This window comes from Pseudorasbora parva, chromosome 24, assembly GCF_024679245.1.
Source record: "Pseudorasbora parva isolate DD20220531a chromosome 24, ASM2467924v1, whole genome shotgun sequence".
NCBI classification, from domain to species: Eukaryota; Metazoa; Chordata; class Actinopteri; order Cypriniformes; family Gobionidae; genus Pseudorasbora; species Pseudorasbora parva.
The window spans coordinates 18835311-18854840 of NC_090195.1; the positions used below are offsets into that span (position 1 = coordinate 18835311).

Here is a 19530-nt window from a genome sequence, read left to right on the forward strand (position 1 = left end):
TGGATTGCTTAAGCACGATTTTCAAAACAGGGCCCGTGTTTTCAAAACACTACACACAATTAGCACAACCACACAGCCAATTAGCTAAACACTACAGATCCTTTGCATAATTAAACACTTGTAAAAACTATACACTTCTTTTTAAAAACCACACTTTGTTACCAAACACACACGTTTCACATTACAATACTCTCTTTGCACGAGTTACACTCTACTGTGATAAACCTAAAACACTTTTAGCACTTCTACTTCCCTATGATTAGAGTAGGCTACCATCAACAATGTACAAATATAATTGTGGTTCGGGTCAAGGATGTAAGGAAGAAGGCGGGGTCGGCGTTACTGGGACTCGTCACTTTTATTACTCTTTTACTTTCAAACAAAACACGTGCTCGAGGGCACATCAACTCATTAAACTTCACACACAGGTTTCAACACTCTGCACTGCTATCACTCTCCAGACAGGCTGCGCTCCGAGTCCCAGTCCAAACTCTCTCTCTCTCGTCTCTCTCTGCTGTGGCTTATAAGCCGTCTCTCCACGCCAACTACTGCAATCAGAGACAGGTGTTAGTCATTTGCACTTAACCCACTTACGCCCCGCTCGGCTCCGCCTCCTCTCTCCCTCTGCCGATCCCGCAAAACCACGCCTCCCCTGCCACATACCCCCACCGCCCGACTCAGGCCGGGGAGCCATCCGGCCTGCAGCCTCCCCCCCCCCCCCCCCCCCCCCCTCCGGGAGAGGAAGTCAGCCACAGCCATCTGAGCACCCGGCCTGTGGACCACCTTGAATTTAAATGGCTGTAAAGCTAGATACCACCGGGTGATCCGCGCGTTGGTATCTTTCATGCGGTGGAGCCACTGCAGAGGGGCGTGGTCCGAACAGAGGGTGAACTCCCGCCCCAGGAGGTAGTAGCGAAGGGTGAGGACGGCCCACCTGATGGCTAAACATTCTTTCTCTATGGTGCTGTACACCGCCTCCCTCTTAGAGAGCTTACGGCTGATGTACAGCACCGGCCGTTCCTCACCCTCCACCTCCTGGGACAGGACGGCGCCCAACCCCCTGTCCGACGCGTCGGTCTGCAGAATAAAAGGGAGAGAAAAATTAGGAGCCTGTAAGAGCGGACCACCACACAGAGCAGCCTTTATCTGGGTAAAAGCCTGCTGGCACCGCTCCGTCCACTGAACCGTATCTGGTACCTCTTTTTTAGTTAGATCAGTCAGCGGGCTAGCGAGGTCCGAATAATTAGGCACAAACCGTCTATAATATCCCGCTAGCCCCAGGAACTGTCTAACCTCCTTTTTGGTCTTGGGTCTCGGAGAAGTCGCAACTGCCGCTGTCTTATCAATTTGGGGACGCACCTGCCCATGACCCAAGTGGAAGCCCAGATACTTTACTTCTACCCGCCCAATCGCACACTTCTTCGGGTTGGCGGTTAGCCCCGCCCTCCTCAGCGACTTCAGTACAGCACGCAGATGCTGCATATGGCGCTGCCAGTCCGTACTGTAGATGATAATGTCATCTAGATAGGCAGCGGCATATGCAGCGTGCGGCCGGAGAATCCTGTCCATCAGTCGCTGGAAGGTTGCTGGGGCCCCGAACAACCCGAACGGAAGCGTGACAAATTGGTGCAATCCGAACGGCGTGGTAAAAGCGGTCTTTTCTTTAGACATTGGAGACAAGGGGATCTGCCAATATCCCTTCGTTAAGTCCAGCGTCGAATAAAAGCGAGCGGTCCCTAGCCGATCAAGCAATTCGTCCACCCTTGGCATTGGATACGCATCGAATTTTGACACCGCGTTGACTTTCCGATAATCTACACAGAATCGCACGGAGCCGTCCGTTTTGGGCACCAAAACTATCGGGCTCGCCCAATCACTGTTAGATTCTTCTATTACCCCCATGTCCAGCATCGCCTCTAATTCGTCCTGCACTACCTTCTTTTTATGTTCCGGTAGTCTATATGGCCGACTGCGAACCACCACGCCCGGCTCCGTCTCAACGTGGTGTTGGATGAGGTCAGTCCGCCCCGGTAGGGGCGAGAACACGTCGGCAAACTCGGCCTGTAGCTGTTTCACGTCAGTGAGCTGCGAGGGTGAGAGGTGATCCCCCCCCGGGGCCAGAGCGAGAGAATGAGGCTTTTGGACCGCCTCCGGCCCGAGATCCTCCTCCCCGCCCACTACCGTCGCTAGCATCACTGACTCCGCCTCTGACCATTTTTTTAAGAGGTTGAGGTGGTAGATTTGACGTGCCCCGTCCCTATCTGACCGGCTCACCTCATAGTTGAGTTCTCCGACTCGCCGCGTGACCACAAAGGGTCCTTGCCACTTTGCGAGCAATTTCGAGCTGGACGTGGGCAGCAATACAAGCACTTTATCTCCCTGTGAAAATTGTCGCAGCTTCGCACCTCTGTTGTAGAGCTGTTTCTGTCTGTCCTGAGCCTGGAGCAAATTCTCCATGGATAGCCGCCCCAACGTGTGGAGTTTTGCTCTTAGGTCCAGGACATACTGAATTTCGTTCTTACTCGCTGAAGGCCCGTCCTCCCAAGCTTCTCTAAGGACGTCCAGCACCCCCTGCGGCTGGCGCCCATAGAGCAGCTCGAAGGGGGAAAACCCCGTGGAGGCTTGGGGGACCTCGCGAACAGCGAACAACAGAGGCTCAAGCCATTTATCCCAATTCTTGGCGTCTTCGTGAACGAACTTACGAATCATGGTTTTTAACGTGCGATTAAAACGTTCCACCAGACCATCTGTCTGTGGGTGATAGACGCTGGTACGGATCGCCTTAATGCCCAATAATTCGTATAGTTCGCGGATCGTCCGTGACATAAACGCCGTGCCTTGATCGGTGAGAATCTCTTTCGGGATTCCCACCCGGGAGATTAATGAAAACAGAGCGCTCGCCACACTTTTCGCCGAAATCGTGCGGAGAGGAACTGCTTCGGGATATCGCGTTGCGTAGTCCACGAGCACCAACGCAAAGCGATGTCCCCGTGCGGACCGTTCCAATGGCCCGATGAGGTCCATACCAATTCTTTCGAAGGGGGCCTGCATTAATGGGAGAGGGCACAACGGTGCTTTTGGGGTGGCCGGTGGGTTCACCAACTGACATTCCCGACAAGACGCACACCACCGGCGTACATTCTCGTGAATGCCCGGCCAAAAGAATCGGGCCATGAGACGGTTTAATGTGGCCGTTTGACCTAAATGCCCCGCCATTGGATTAGAATGAGCCGTCTGGAAAAGCATTTCCCGGCGGCTTTTTGGTATTAACAATTGCGTTGTATCTTGCTTTGACTGGGTGTCTTGGACCACCCGATACAAGCGGTTATTTATTACTGAGAAGTACGGATAGGAGAGCGGTTGTTCAGGGTGGACGCGGTGGCCGTCGATGGAGCGGACCTGAGCAAAGGCATTTTTGAGCGTCTCGTCCCGGGACTGTTCCAAGGGAAAGTCATCGCGCTCTGAGAAGATGGGCGGACCCATTGCGCTCGGTTCCCCTGGAACTGCCCCCGGCGGTCCCGAATCCACCTCGCCCGCCTGCGCAACCGCTATCCTCCCACCTCCGTTCTTCCCCCAAGAGGCATCCACACATAAGTGCCCTAATAATTTATTAAACGCTGGCCAATTCGTCCCCAGAATTATGGGATGCCGGAGGCGCGGGTTAACTGCAACCTCAACACTATGCGTTTGACCCCTAAATTGGATATCCACGGGCACCAACGGATAGTCCACCACTTCCCCGTGCACACACCTCACTTTAACCATGCGGCTGTTATCCAATGCCCTAGGTGAAATCAGGCTTTGATGGATGGAGGTTTGGTTACACTCCGAATCCACCAAAGCCTGATAGGTACCCCCCTTGATACTCACGGGTATCTGGTACAGGCCAGCTTGATCGGGGGCGGCTTGTGGCGCGTCGGGGACCCGGACCAGCGTCCCCACCTCCATCATCGGACACCGATCAATAAAGTGTCCCGGGTCCCCACAGCGCCAACAAGCCGGCCCAGGCCTCCCCGCCGCCCTAGTGGCTGGAAGTGGGTCCAGCCCTTGGCGTGGAGAGAGGGACGGAGATAAGGACCCCGGGAAGGGATCGAGGCTCCCTCCTCCCCGGGCCGCCGGCCGGGGAGTCGCCGCTGTCTCGGCCGCGGGCCCCGTTCTCCACCTCGGCGCCGGCCGGGGCGGCACTCCAGCTCTGGACCTGGGAGCGGGGACAGGTTTAGAGAGAGACGGGGCGGGGTTAGGAGGAGAGAGAGAGAGAGAAGAGAGAGAGAGAGAAGCCGCTGGCAAGGGCTCGCCGACCCCGTGGCACGCCACCATCTGGTCTTCCGCCAACTGGATGGCCTGGTCCAGCGACGCCGGGCGGTGGCACTGGACCCACTGCGCGGTCTTCTTCGGAAGCCGCGCGACGAACTGCTCCAGCACCACGCGATCGATGATCCCCTCGGCGTCGCATTCTCCGGCCATCAGCCACTTGCGGCACGAGTCCCGGAGCTGGTGCGCGAAGATGAAGGGCCGGCCGGACTCTTCGAGCGCCAGTGTCCGGAACCGCTGGCGGTGCTGTTCCGGTGTCCGGCCGACCCGCTGCAGGATGGCGCGCTTGAGGTCGTCGTAGACCAGGAGGTTCTTGACTGGCAGTTGGTGGGCGGCTACCTGCGCCTCTCCCGATAGCAGGGGCAGGAGCCGCATTGGCCAGTCCTCCTTGGGCCAGTCCCGAGCGGCGGCGGACCTCTCGAAGAGGTCGATGAACGCCTCCGGGTCGTCCATCGGTCCCATCTTCGAGAGCGCGATGGTGGCGGCTGAGTCGCTGGTGGGTTTGGGACTGGCCTGAACCTCCCGGTCCATCCAGCTCCGGAACAGCTCGCGGTCCTCATGCTGGGCCTGGAGGAGCGCCTCAAATCTTTTTTGCTGCTCCTCCCTGACGGCCCGCAGATCTTGATGAGTCTCCTGGTGGAGGCCCGCGAGCGATTGCACTAGGTCCGCAAGTGGGTGGCGGGATGGAGTTTCCATGGCGGCGTGCACACTTCTTCCTCCCGGGTTTCGGCACCAGTGTGGTTCGGGTCAAGGATGTAAGGAAGAAGGCGGGGTCGGCGTTACTGGGACTCGTCACTTTTATTACTCTTTTACTTTCAAACAAAACACGTGCTCGAGGGCACATCAACTCATTAAACTTCACACACAGGTTTCAACACTCTGCACTGCTATCACTCTCCAGACAGGCTGCGCTCCGAGTCCCAGTCCAAACTCTCTCTCTCTCGTCTCTCTCTGCTGTGGCTTATAAGCCGTCTCTCCACGCCAACTACTGCAATCAGAGACAGGTGTTAGTCATTTGCACTTAACCCACTTACGCCCCGCTCGGCTCCGCCTCCTCTCTCCCTCTGCCGATCCCGCAAAACCACGCCTCCCCTGCCACAATAATGTAAATCCACCAAACACTACACAAGACCAATGATGCAGACTGAAGAAACTCATTTATTTCAACATGCCCAAAATGTTGACATGGACCTTTAATAATACTGTAACAAAATGTCACTTTACACATTGTACTGTACACTGTAAAAAAAAGTCAGTAAAAATAGGGCACAAGTCAATGTACAATATGAAGGAATTTTCCATATTGTTTTTTTTACAGGTGTTTTACCTGTATTTTGAATTACACATTGCATTAGTTTGTGTTTTAATGGTTACAGTTTTTCTCGATTGTTTACACACATTTTCTGAAAGCATGCCTCATATTCTCAGAACTCTACACACAAATCCAAAAAAAACACACACAATAGGCAAAACCCCTCAATTCTCCTGCAAAAAGGAAACCTTACATTCAAAACAATGTTATTTATTCTCCAAATTGGATTTTGTTTTCAAATGACACACACAAACCATAGAAATTTATAAGAACCAGCTGAACGCTGATGTGCTCAATGTAAAACACTTCTCCATTCATCATAATGACTCAGGCCTTTTTTGGTTCAGTGTTACACTTACTACAGACAGTACAAACATAAGTGTGTTGTAAAATATTTGAGAATATTGTTTTTATACTCAGAACACACAAATACACGGTTACATTTTATTTTATTTTTCCTGCAAAAACAATGTACACAGTGTACATCCGATTCCCAACCAACACAAAGTTGCACATACACTACATACAAAACAACGGAAGAATTTACTGTATACAGTTACAGTAAAAAAATAAAATACCTATGCTGCATCTCAAGCTCTGATTGCTAATTGTAAAACTGTGTGACAAGTGTTTGCCCTTGTGATGAGTCAGTGTGCATATTTGAATGGCAGTGCGTTCCTTGTGAAAACAAGATATTTTCTGCATGAAAATTGTGCCAAAAGCAGAGAATTGTGTGTAGTGTTTTGAAAAAAGTGTGTTTTAGAACTGCAATTTGAGTGTAAAGCAAGAACTGTGCTTGTATTTTCCGTACAATTACTGGATAATGTACTGGCAGAAAATTACCAGTACAATTTCAGTTTTTCTTTTTTACAGTGTAAGCTTACTGTTATAAAAAACAAAACAACAACAACAACAACAAAAACCTACAATGTCTCTTCGTCTAGCTGGATCTGACCAGAGATTTTCATCAACATCCCAGGCGATGTTGTCATTAGCAAGACACCTTGGTAAGAAACATCTTGAATGATGAATCCATCCTTGCATTGCTGCCACCTCCATCTGCTCACAGGCCTCCCCCTTGTCCTCCTCGTTCTCCTTCTCGTCTTACTCTTTTTCTGACTCTTTCCATTGTGCTTGAAGTCACCTGCTGCTTTTTATAGTGCTTATACACCTGATCGGTGTGTCTACAATTAAGCAAACAAGTGTTTGCACATCCGATGACTGTGTTGAACCAATTGGTTGGACGGTGCGTTAATTTGACAGTCAGTGTTTTGGTATTGCAAGGAAGTGACTTCATGATAGATTTTTGTGTGTAATGTGTGTTAAGTGTGTTTAGTGTTTTGCAAGTCACTGTGTGTAGAGTTTTGCAACAAGTGTGAGGTTGACAATGTGCTTATAGTTGTGCAAATATGGGTTGATGTTTTGTTTCTTGAGTGTAAGGTTTTGCTAATAGTGTACTACTTTTAATTTGAGTGCAATCCAAAAAAACTGTAATACAATGAACATTTTTGAGAATCGACAACCTTTATTCAAATATTATTAAAACATTTTTTGTGTTCTATTGTGTTTTATTTGGATATTGTGTTTTATTTGGATGACGCAATGAAATATGCCAAATTGTGCTATTTTCATTATTTATAATTTCTTTTTTTAATGTGGTTTAGATTCAATAGTATTTTGAGTCTCTATTTATTAAACAAATTTCCTTCATTGTATAAACTCTATTTTTTTTATTTCAATAAACTTAAAATTTTAAGGCAAACAGGTTACTTACATTTTTAAGTTAAACCAACAAAAAAAGTTTACAGTGTAGCAATATATATTGAATGAAAGATAAAATAGTAAAAATAAAATAGTAAAAAATAGTAATAATAATAATAATTGTGTGTGTGTGTGCATGCGTGTGTGCGTGTGTGTGTGTGTGCATGTGTGTGTGGTGTTCAGTGGACATTTCTATTCCATTTTAGTGCTTTACACTTCTTCACGTTAATGAGAGAATCTGGAACCCATGTAAAAGTTTAGCATAATTAGCCCTGTAAAAAACATTATTAATACTCACCTTTAGAGAAAAGCTAAACATGAATCTCATTGACTTTCTGCAGCAAGCATGTAATTTATGCAGAAAGCTGTAAACATTTTCTTAATTAACAGTCAGCTGCCCTCACTGAAAGAAGTGTGACGGGGTAAAATGAGCAGGGCACCGTGCAGGTCTAAGAGCGAATGAACGGCCTGTTTAGATCCCGTGGGACGGGACTAGCTCATGAGCAAGCAGGTTTTTTAAAGCCCTTGGTTAAACTCCAGGTTTAATATGGAAATACCACATCAACAAGACAAGGCAATCTTCCAGCCCTGCCAATACACAGATAAAATATTGTTCTTCTATATGGTAAGAAACATATCACTGCCTAGCCTCTACGGATGTGGTTCTCTTTCAGTCAGTCATGTTTGACGTTACGTTGATGTCACCAATGTACTGGGATCCCAATATGTTGGTTATGCTGACGTAACATCTCTGTTCCCTCTTTTAGGGAACGAGGGTTACAATATGTAACTGAGACGTTTTCAATCCTGGTCCTGGCGACCCACCTCTCTGCACATTTTGGTGTATCTCCCTTATTTAACACACCTAATTCAAATCATCAGCTTGTTAGCAGAGAGCTCCATAAAATGAACTTAATTTGTCAGATAAGGCATACTGTAAATCACTACACTGTTGATAACAGACAGTGGACCTAATCGACCAAATTTTGTTAAAGTGCCCGCACCTTTAGTAATTAGTTCCATAAGTCTACATGTGACTCTGGACCACAAAACCAGTCCTACGGGTCGATTTTTTTAAATTAAGAAAGCTTTCCATTGATGTATGGTTTGTTAGGATATGAACTAAGATGTTCTAGATGAAATCTGGAATCTGAGGGTGCAAACATTGAGAAAATCACCTTTAAATTTGTGTAAATCAAGTCTTTAGCAATACATATTACTTCTAATAATACATTTAGGATATATTTTACGGTAGGAAATTTACAAAATATCTTCATGGGAAAAGATCTTTACTTAATATCCTAATGATTTTTGCCATAAAAAAATCTACAATTTTGACATTTTGACCTATACGCCAAAAGAATTGTTTGCTATTGCCACAAATATACCCGTGCGACTTATGACTAGTTTTGTGGCCCAGGGTCACATATATCTTAGCGTAAAAGTGGATCCTAGCAATATTGCGTTGTCCTGTTGTGGGACACTTCATCAAGCTTAATTTTCTCACAATTTCCCTATTCTGCACTGCACCAGAAGTTGCGGTGGCCGCTCAGGCTAAATGAGAAGATGATCCAATAAGAAGATGATCTCAGCTATTTTTTATTTATTTATTTTTTTACAGTTACAGTGCAAATAGTAAAAAAGTCACCTGCTCCAAGTGTAAATTTTAGGTAGTACAATCATTTTAAGTGTACAATCATTACACAATCATTTAAGTGGTACAATCATTTTAAGTGTACAATTTTAAGTGGTACAATCATTATCCTAGAAGTCACTCTATTGCTTTCTCAATGACGACTATGAATGATCATCCCAAAGCTCCATAAGATTGACATCTCATGGCATTTACAAATCCTGAGTAAAACGCCACAGTTCACCAGAGAACAGTTTTCAGCTTGCTTATGAGCGCTTGTGCATTTCCAGCTTGTATCTCATTAAAAATGTCAAAGCCACACAGTGGTAGCAGAATAATAAATATGTATTGTATTGGCATGGTTTAAATCCCTAATTAATTTAGATATTTATGATAAACACAGAACAGATGTTTCTGACCCTACCGCAGAGGGGACTACATCAGTGATTCACAGAGAGGAGAGAAGAGAAGAAGAAAAAAACATTTGAATGACCTTGACATTTCACTTCAGTAAAATGCCAGTTGATGTTCTCAGCTGACTGTAGAGAGGGAAACAACCAGCAGGAGCAATATTATGTATGAAACATTGATCTCAAGTTTCTGCATTATACAGACTACGGCGTTATTTTATTATTCCATGTCTTCCTGTCTGAAAGCCATCTGAGGGATGTTTGGAATTATAAAATCAAACACATTAATCATGCTTATGAATAAATAAATAAAGATAACTATCATGATAACTAGATTAGTGTCCGCACCAACACACAATACCAATCTGTTTATTATAAACAGTTTTACGCTTGTTTGCCGCTTTAAATGCTCTAGCTCTTTTAAGCAGGATGGATTATGATTGGCTGTCTTTATCATTCGTCAGCTGGAGAAATAAAAAGTTCAGAAGGTGACTCCAATAATATATCATTAGGCGTTCCTCTGTGTCGTGTTGCGGACTGATATTCTTTTACATTTAGAATTATTTTTATAATTGGCTGCCAAAGATCGACAATAATTGTTTTTGTCATACATCACCTGGAAAAAAAAAAAAAATCCTTATTCATGAGTTTCAGTCACGTGACATTTTTGCCGCGGCCGCCATCTATAGGACCTTTGCGTAGCATAGCCTGTTACGCCCCTGTCTCGCAGACCGCAGACAGACCCATCTGAACGAGATGTACATAATAATTACATGATTACATTATTATGTAGGCAATGTCTATGATCGGTAAGATTTCACACGCCAAAATAGCACATCTCACCTCTGCCGAAATGTCAATAGCAACGGTATTTAGATACTTAAAGAAAATAGATACTTGTCTTTAGGATTAGATCCTTATTTACTGCCAAACAAACTGCTGACACCCAGTGGCGGAGCCAGAGGCATTTGACAGGCCACCCTGGGTGCCACCCCAAAATTTAGATCGCTATTTCCATTTCACTCACATCCTATTGAAAAGCAGCATGTACGTGCGGTTGCACGGCACATTTTTCATGTAGCCTACTATAACCGTTGAATATTAACCTTAGAGAATAACGTTGCCAAACATATGATTAATCAACAAAATTTGTGTTAAAACGTTGTTAATGACTTCACACTAGGTTGGAGTAAGTAGCTGTTTTTCTTTCTGTGTAAAGTCTGTGTTTATGGAAGGTTAAGTAGCCTATTTGCACTTTTTTGTTGTTGCAGTTTTACAGCAAAACTGCACTTCTTTCATTCTTGAAGAAAAAACGTTTTGCCTGTATGGTGATTAGATTTACTGTTTACTGCACGGCATATGGCGCTTCATCAATAGCACAAACACAGGAAGCATGGCTTGCACTTGAACGAGTAAAATAATCATAAAGGTATGCCAAAAATATAATAGTAAACACAGTCGGCTCTATATACAGACTACCGAATGTAAGCAGTGAAATCGGATGCATATCTATTGGATTCAACATTGTGCATTTGGTCTTAATGATTGCACGAGCTCCTTCAGTCCGTCATTAAAGTTAATTACAGAACAAAAGTGAAACTTAATTCTGTTCTCACTTGGCTGATCTGTTCACTTGAATTTGATATTGTTTTAAATGTAGCTGTAGCCTATACTAGTCTACTTGTATTTTTTGCTATGGAATAATCATTGGAATCAAGAATTGTGATATTTTCACAATTTTGGTTGCTGATTTAATAGAATATACAATGTTACATCGATCGAAAACGCGTGCATGCTAGAAATAGAACCGCGCTTATTTTTCAGTGACACAAGCGTGTTGGGAGCGTTCCCAGGCAAAATAGAAGATGTATGTAATTTTGACACGATACATAATAAAAGGAATAATAATTTTATTTTTGATGTTTGAAAGTCTCTAGGTTAACATGAATGCAAATTATTACTAGTTGTAATGTACATAAAACATAGTTGTCGGTTTTGAAATATTGCACCTGTCAGTGTCACGGCTGTAATGAGAGACAGAGAGGATCCAATAGCGAATCAAAAACAAGTTTATTGTTCCACAGGACGGCAAGCGTCAACAATAAACCAAGCTCAGATAACAGGTAAAGTGATAAAGAGACAGGCTCCAGGGTATAGGCAGGCGAGCTGCGGCGAAGGTCAGGTGCAGGCGGTCAGGCAGACGATATGGCAGAGCAGGGACGCAGCGGACAACCAGAGGCCGAATCCTGGACCAGGAACAGAGATAATCCCCCAGGGGAAACAGAAGCCGAAGCCAGCCACGCCAGAAACGCCTGTAACAATCTGACAATGGGTGCCAGTGAGAGAGCGGTATATATAGTGAGACTGATGAGTGCAGCAGGTGAAAGTGATGAGTCCCATAATCAGTGGCCACGCCTCCCACACAACCTCACAAGACACAAAGAAGGAGACAATGAATTCATGAACCGTGACAGTACCCCTCCCCCTAGGAGCGCCTCCTGGAGCTCCCAGGAGGACCTACCTGTCGATTGTAATCATCGATAAGGGAGTGATCCAGTATGTCCCTAGCAGGAACCCAACTTCTCTCCTCCGGACCGTAACCCTCCCAGTCCACCAAGTACTGGAATCCGCGTCCCCTCCGTCTAGCGTCCAGAATACGATTGACCGTATAAGTTGGTTCCCCATCTACGAGTCGCGGCGGGGGGGGGAACCGGGGTAGGCGGATTAATAGGAGCATGAAAAACAGGTTTTAAATTGGAAACATGAAACACGGGGTGAATTCTCCCGTACGCGGGAGGTAGTTTGAGGCGGACTGTCACCGGGCTAAGAATCTTGGTGACAGTAAACGGGCCAATGAATTTAGGAGCTAGCTTATTACTCACGGAGCGGAGAGGAATGTTCTTAGAAGAAAGCCACACTTTTTGACCCACGACGTAGACGGGAGGCTTAGACCGGTGGCGATCGGCTTGGGCCTTGGTGCGTCTACCCACCCGGAGCAGAGTCTCACGGGCTCTACTCCAAGTGTCTCGACACCTCTGGACGAAGGCGTGCGCGGAGGGGACCGCGACCTCGGATTCCAGACTGGGAAAGATAGGTGGCTGGTACCCTAAACTACATTCAAAAGGCGAAAGGCCCGTACCTGACACTGGTAATGAATTATGTGCGTACTCAATCCATGAGATGAGTTGACTCCAGGAGGAAGGATTTCTGGAGGCCAAACATCGTAACCCTCTCTCAAGGTCCTGGTTGGCCCGCTCAGTCTGGCCATTGCTCTGAGGATGAAACCCCGAAGACAAACTAACCGTCGCCCCTAATAATTTACAAAATTCTCGCCAAAATTTGGACACGAACTGGGGTCCCCTGTCGGAAACCACGTCCATCGGAAGGCCATGTAAACGAAAGACGTGATCGACGACAGCTACCGCTGTCTCCTTGGCTGAAGGTAATTTGGGCAAGGGAACAAAATGTACCATCTTCGAGAATCGGTCCACGACGGTTAAAATAACCGTCTTGCCCTGGGAGGGCGGGAGGGCGGTGATAAAATCTAGAGCGATATGGGACCAGGGTCTCGAAGGGACAGACAGCGGTTGAAGGAGCCCATCGGGAGGGCGGTTAGATGTCTTCCCCATGGCACAGACTGAACAGGCCAAAACAAAATCTCGGATGTCACGAGCCATACCGGGCCACCAGAATTGTTGCTTAACCAAAAATTTGGTTCTATTAACTCCTGGATGACAAGCGACATTGGAGCAGTGTCCCCATCGAACAACGTCGGACCGAACTCCCTCCGGAACGAATAATCGGTTCGGTGGTCCACCGTGCGGAGGCGTTACCCCTTCTAAGGCCGTCCTGACCTTCGATTCGACCTCCCATACGAGTGTGGAGACTCTAAGTCTCTCAGGTAAAATGCACTCGGGAGTAGACGGGCGTTCGGAGCGGTCAAAAACGCGCGACAAAGCATCGGGTTTGATGTTTTTGGAACCCGGGCGGTACGAAAGAGAAAAGTCAAAACGTCCGAAAAAAAAGGGACCACCGAGCCTGCCTGGAGTTGAGTCTCTTAGCAGATCTGATGTATTCCAGATTCTTATGGTCGGTCCAAACGATAAAAGGAACCCCCGACCCCTCTAGCCAATGACGCCACTCCTCCAATGCCAGTTTGACTGCCAACAGCTCTCTATTACCAATGTCATAATTGCGTTCGGCTGGCGACAAGCGATGAGAAAAAAACGCGCAAGGGTGCATCTTATCATCCGAGGAAGAGCGCTGGGATAGAACCGCTCCTACCCCCACCTCTGACGCGTCAACCTCCACCACAAACTGGCGTGATGGATCAGGGGTCACTAAAATGGGAGCCGAAACAAAGCGGCTCTTCAGGTTGGTAAATGCAGTCTCGGCTGCAACCGACCACCTGAACGCCGTTCGGGTGGAGGTCAAGGCAGTCAGAGGCGCAGCTAGCTGGCTGAAGTTGCGAATAAAACGCCGATAAAAATTGGCGAACCCCAGAAACCTCTGTAGGGCCTTACGGGAATCTGGACTTGGCCAATCTATCACAGCCCTAACCTTATCGGGATCCATGCGCATTCCCTCGGACGAGATGATGTAACCTAAAAATGGTACAGACTGTGCATGAAACGCGCATTTCTCCACCTTGACAAAAAGCCCATTCTCTAGCAACCTCTGTAACACTAGTCTGACGTGCTGGACATGTTCCTGGAGAGAAGAAGAAAAAATCAGTATGTCATCCAGGTAAACATAAAGAAACTGATCTACCATGTCTCCCAGCACGTCATTGACCAGTGTCTGGAAGACTGCGGGAGAGTTGGACAGCCCGAAGGGCATGACCAAATATTCAAAGTGCCCCCTGGGGGTGTTAAATGCAGTCTTCCATTCATCCCCCTTCCTGATGCGCACCAAATGATAGGCATTGCGTAAATCCAATTTCGTGAATATGGATGCTCCCTGTAACCTCTCGAAAGCTGAAGACATCAACGGCAAAGGATAGGTATTCTTTACCGTGATGTTATTCAGCCCCCGGTAGTCAATGCAAGGTCGCAGAGAACCATCCTTTTTACCCACGAAAAAGAACCCCGCCCCCGCAGGAGAAGAGGAAGGATGGATGAACTTGGAAGCTAGAGAATCAGAAATGTATTTCTCCATGGCCTCCCTTTCAGGAGTAGAAAGTGAATATAACTTGCCCTTAGGCGGAGACTTGCCTGGAAGTAGATCTATAGCACAGTCATAGGGACGATGAGGAGGAAGAGAAGCAGCCCGGGACTTACTGAACACCTCCTTCAGGTCGAGGTACTCCTTGGGCACGTTAGATAAATCCACCGTCTCCTCCTGCAACACAGAACTAGACATACACGAACGAGCAGACACAAGACAAGAGGCATAACACTGATTACTCCAGGATGTGATAGTATTATGTCCCCAGTCAACCCTGGGATTGTGTTTCTGTAACCAGGGATGACCGAGGACAACAGGTGCGTGAGGGGTGTCAGTGAGGAGGAATGTGATAGTTTCAGTGTGGTTGCCAGAAATGGTGAGTGTAATGTTTTCAGTGATGTGGGTGATGGTGGGTAAAGTCTGGCCATTGAGGGCGTGAACAGAAATGGTACTGGAAAGGGGGGTGACGGGAATCCTGAGTCGTTGTGCCAGAGTCTGATCGATAAAATTACCCTCTGCTCCCGAATCCACGAGGGCTTGGCAGATGTGAAAACTGGCTGCCCACTGCAATCTTCCCGGAAGGAGAGTCGCGGACGAGGCTTTCTCTAACGCAGCTCCACCCGACAGTAACCTCCTTACTACTGCCGGGCTCGATCTTTTACTGGACACTGGTTGAGGAAATGCCCCGCCGCACCACAGTAGAGACAGAGACCCCCCGCTCTGCGACGCTCTCTCTCCTCCCGGGAAAGCCGAGCTCTACCCACCTGCATGGGCTCGGGATCGTTGGTGGGGCTGACCGTGTAGGTGCCACTGGGCTCACGAAACTCAGATGTCCTCCGCATATGAGAGCGGGATTCCAGGCGTGAGTCAACTCGAAGTGCTAACGTCATCAGTCCATCGAGATCCGTAGGTAAATCCAAGGCGTACACCTCTCGCTGTACACGGTCAGCCAGCCCATGCAGGAAACGGTCCCACTGCGCTTCCTTGTTCCAACCGCACTCAGCGGCCAGGGTGCGAAAGTCGATGATGTAATCAGAAACGGGTCTGCTGCCTTGTTGCAGATCGGAAAGCTTGCGGGCCGCCTCGCATCCCACGGCGGCCCGGTCAAAGACTCGTTTCATCTCCTCCGTGAGTGCGAGGAACGAGGAACAACACGGATGGCGATTCTCCCAAACCGCCGTTCCCCAGCGTGCCGCACGGCCCGTGAGCAGGTTGATTACCAACGCCACCTTGGAAGTCTCTGAAGCGAACGTGGTGGATTGCAGAGAAAAGAACAATGAACATCTTGTTAGAAATGATCTACAAAGATCGGGCTCACCAGCGTAGCGTTCGGGCGTCGGAATCCGGGGCTCGTGCGGGTTGATGTTAGCTGGTGGCTGGGGAAACGGCGGCGGTGGTGGGGGCGCAGTGGGAATCCGTAGCTGTTGAAGTTGGTTGGAGAGCTCGGACACCTGCTCCGCCATCGCCTGTAATGCCTGGGTGGTAGCAGTCGCCTGTTGCTCCTGGCGATCCATCCGCAGACTGTTCGCGTTGAGATACTCTTGTAATTCGTTCATCTTCGCTGGATCCATAATGGTCAGATTGTTCTGTCACGGCTGTAATGAGAGACAGAGAGGATCCAATAGCGAATCAAAAACAAGTTTATTGTTCCACAGTACGGCAAGCGTCAACAATAAACCAAGCTCAGATAACAGGTAAAGTGATAAAGAGACAGGCTCCAGGGTATAGGCAGGCGAGCTGCGGCGAAGGTCAGGTGCAGGCGGTCAGGCAGACGATATGGCAGAGCAGGGACGCAGCGGACAACCAGAGGCCGAATCCTGGACCAGGAACAGAGATAATCCCCCAGGGGAAACAGAAGCCGAAGCCAGCCACGCCAGAAACGCCTGTAACAATCTGACAATGGGTGCCAGTGAGAGAGCGGTATATATAGTGAGACTGATGAGTGCAGCAGGTGAAAGTGATGAGTCCCATAATCAGTGGCCACGCCTCCCACACAACCTCACAAGACACAAAGAAGGAGACAATGAATTCATGAACCGTGACAGTCAGTAGCCTACATAACGAAATATTCTTTGCCGTGAATACTGCCGACGATGTCTTTGCGGTCTCATTTTAGTACTTTATTATTATAAATGATTGTTAAAAGTTAGCAGAAAAAGAGCAAAGTATTTCTGACGACCCTCAGGGATTTTGTGGATATTGTAAAACGTTAATCCATGTTTTATTTTATTTGCTGTTGTCACAGCCCACAGCACAGCAGATAGACGCATGCTGCAATTCAGTCCTACAAATGGTGGCTGCGCCACTGTGTGACGTCACATGAAATCTAAGAATAGGTGTGGTATCATTCTTTTACATTTTTTGATTACATTTTATGAATTAAACAGCATGTAAACATAAAGGAAAAGATTCAATAGCCTGTTAAATGTGTTTCAACGTGATTCAATAACCTGTTAAATTGTATACATTCATTTTTTTTTAAAAATCTCCTTATATATAATATTTTTGGCATAAAGAGTTATTTATAATTCAGTCAAAAATACTATAGGTCTCCATATAGAACCTTTTTATTTGAGAATAGCTATCAGTGTGAACAGAACTTAAACGTAAAACCACAGAATCAAATTAAACTGTGACTCTAAAAAATGCTGAAAGAACTACAAGTTCCAAAATCTCAAACACCAAATAAAACACAGAACTATGTGGAATTCTTGAGATGTGATTGAATATGACAGTCTGAAAAGGAGCCTAGCTGAAGAAAGTGGGATTATTGAGTTGTGTGTGTGTATGGACATATTAATAGGCCTGAGCGTTGAGTAGAAGCAGGAGCAGGTGCTTTTGGCTGATTGAGTCATCTCTCACCCTGTGCTTCCCTCCAAGACCTTGTCCTCCCCTCTGAGCAGTCTTGTGGCTCTAGCCCTACAGGCACACACGCACACAGAGACACACATACACACACACTCAACAAATACCAAACAAAACTAACAACCAAGACTTTTTCTTTTGCCATATTGCTTTTATAGTTCACCAAAAAACAAACAAACATCAAAGTCATTATTTACTCACCCTCGTGTTCTTCCAAAGCTGTTGTATATCCTGTGAAATACAAAAGTAATATGTCCTTCATCAGCACTTATACAACAGTATCCCATGCAAAAGTGACCATGGCTGATAGAAGAGACCTGTTCCTTACACAAAGCTATCATATGGCCCCAGAAGACTTGAAGATAATTGATTTTATGGTGCTTTGAGCTTGACAGATATGGTGACTACAGGGCATCCTGAAAGTATTCACAGCTTTACTTTTCAACATTGTGTTATGTTACAGCCTTATTCCAAAATGGATTAATGGATTCATATTTGTTTTCCCAATTCTACAAACAATACTCAATAATGACAATGTGAAAAAGGTTAGTTTAAAATATTTGCAAATTTATAAAAACAAAAAAACAAAACATCATAAGTATTCACAGATTTTGCCATGACACTCAAAAATGAGCTCAGGTGCATCTTGTTTCTACTGATCATCCTTGAGATGTTTCTACAAATACCCAAACAAACTAACAGCCAAGCCTTCATCTTTGTAGATTGTGGTCCACGTCTGGTAAATTCAATTGATTGAGCAAGATGTGGGAAGGCATGCACCTGTCTATATAAGGTCCCGCAGTTAATCAAGTACAAGGAATTGTCTGAAGACCTCCATGACAGGATTGTATTGAGGCACAGATTTAGGGATGGACACAGAAAAAATTCTGCAGCATTGAAGGTCTCAGTGAGCACAATGAGCCTCCATCATCCGTAAATGGAAGAACCACCAGCACTCTTTCTAGAGCTGGCTGTCTGGCCAAACTGAACGATCAGGGGAGAAGGTCCTTAGTCAGGAAAGCCTGAACCTGCTGGTCACTCTGACAGAGCTCCAGCGTTTCTCTGTGGAGAGAGGAGAACCTTACAGAAGAACAACCATCTCTGCAGAAATCCACCAATCAGGCCTGTATGGTAGAGTGGCCAGATGGCACATGACAGCCCGTCTGGAATTTGCCAAAAGGCACCTGAAGGACATTCAGACAATGAGAAACAAAATTCTGTGGTCTTAGTTAACAAAGATTAACTCTTTGACCTGAATGACAAGTGTCATGTCTGAAGGAAACCAGGCACTACTTGTCATCTGTCCAATACTATACCTACAGTGAAGTATAGGGGTGGCAGCATCATGCTGTGGGTTTCAGCGGCAGGAACTGGGAGACTAGTAAGGATCAAGGGAAAGATAAATGCAGCAATGTACAGAGACATCCAGTTTGAAAACCTGCTCTAGAGAGCTCTGGACCTCAGACTAAGGAGAAGGTTTATCTTCCAGGACAATGACCCTAAGCACACAGCCAGGATAACAAAGGAGTGGCTACAGGACAACTCTGTAAATGTCCTTAAGTGTCCCAGCCAGAGCCCAGACTTGAACACGATTGATCAGCTTACATCTGATATTGCTTTTTTAGTTTTATTTTTTACCTGTGTTTTGATCAGGAGCTTGAGTACTCTTTCAGAAGATGTGTCACAGTCTCCCCAAACCTTATAATAGTGAAAACACAGAAAGCCGGAAAATTCTGTCAATGGCGGGAAAGCGTTCTCTCACAAATGACGGAAATTTTAAATGACGGAGAGTTAAATGGGCATCAGTTATCTAACATGCTCAGCACAGACAATGGGAGTGATTGACAGGTAGTTTTATACACCCCTCGCTCTGCTGCTCCCCCGGGTGTGAACAAAGAACAGAACTAGAGCAAATCCCCATGTGGCAGAGGCTGATCTCTGTGAATGAGTTTAATTACTACTCTGTGTTTCAATGTCTCTGGAGGAAAATGATAAAAGGAAGCGTTACTTAACATGTTTTATACATTCAAATCTTGGTTATGAAAAAAAAAAAACTCTAGAATGTCATAACG

General features: G+C 46.5%; 1 protein-coding gene across 1 annotated transcript; it reads right to left on the reverse strand.

Annotated features, from left to right (window-relative positions):
- Positions 1–306: 306 nt before the first annotated feature.
- LOC137063812 (putative SCAN domain-containing protein SCAND2P) lies at positions 307–5398 on the reverse strand. The gene is made up of 2 exons (XM_067435078.1): positions 3871–5398; positions 307–545 (listed from the first exon to the last, which is right to left on the reverse strand). Exons 1-2 carry the CDS (start codon positions 5005–5007, stop codon positions 522–524), a joined length of 1161 nt encoding a protein of 386 aa, XP_067291179.1. The 5' UTR covers positions 5008–5398; the 3' UTR covers positions 307–521.
- Positions 5399–19530: the final 14132 nt, after the last annotated feature.

Excerpts from the sequence above, each read along its gene's own strand:
- LOC137063812 (XM_067435078.1), bottom strand. The coding sequence starts at position 5,007 with ATGGAAACTCCATCCCGCCACCCACTTGCGGACCTAGTGCAATCGCTC. Across the intron at positions 546-3,870 it reads CTGGCCTGTACCAGATACCC|TTGGCGTGGAGAGACGGCTT; the intron begins GTGAGTATCAAG and ends TGATTGCAGTAG.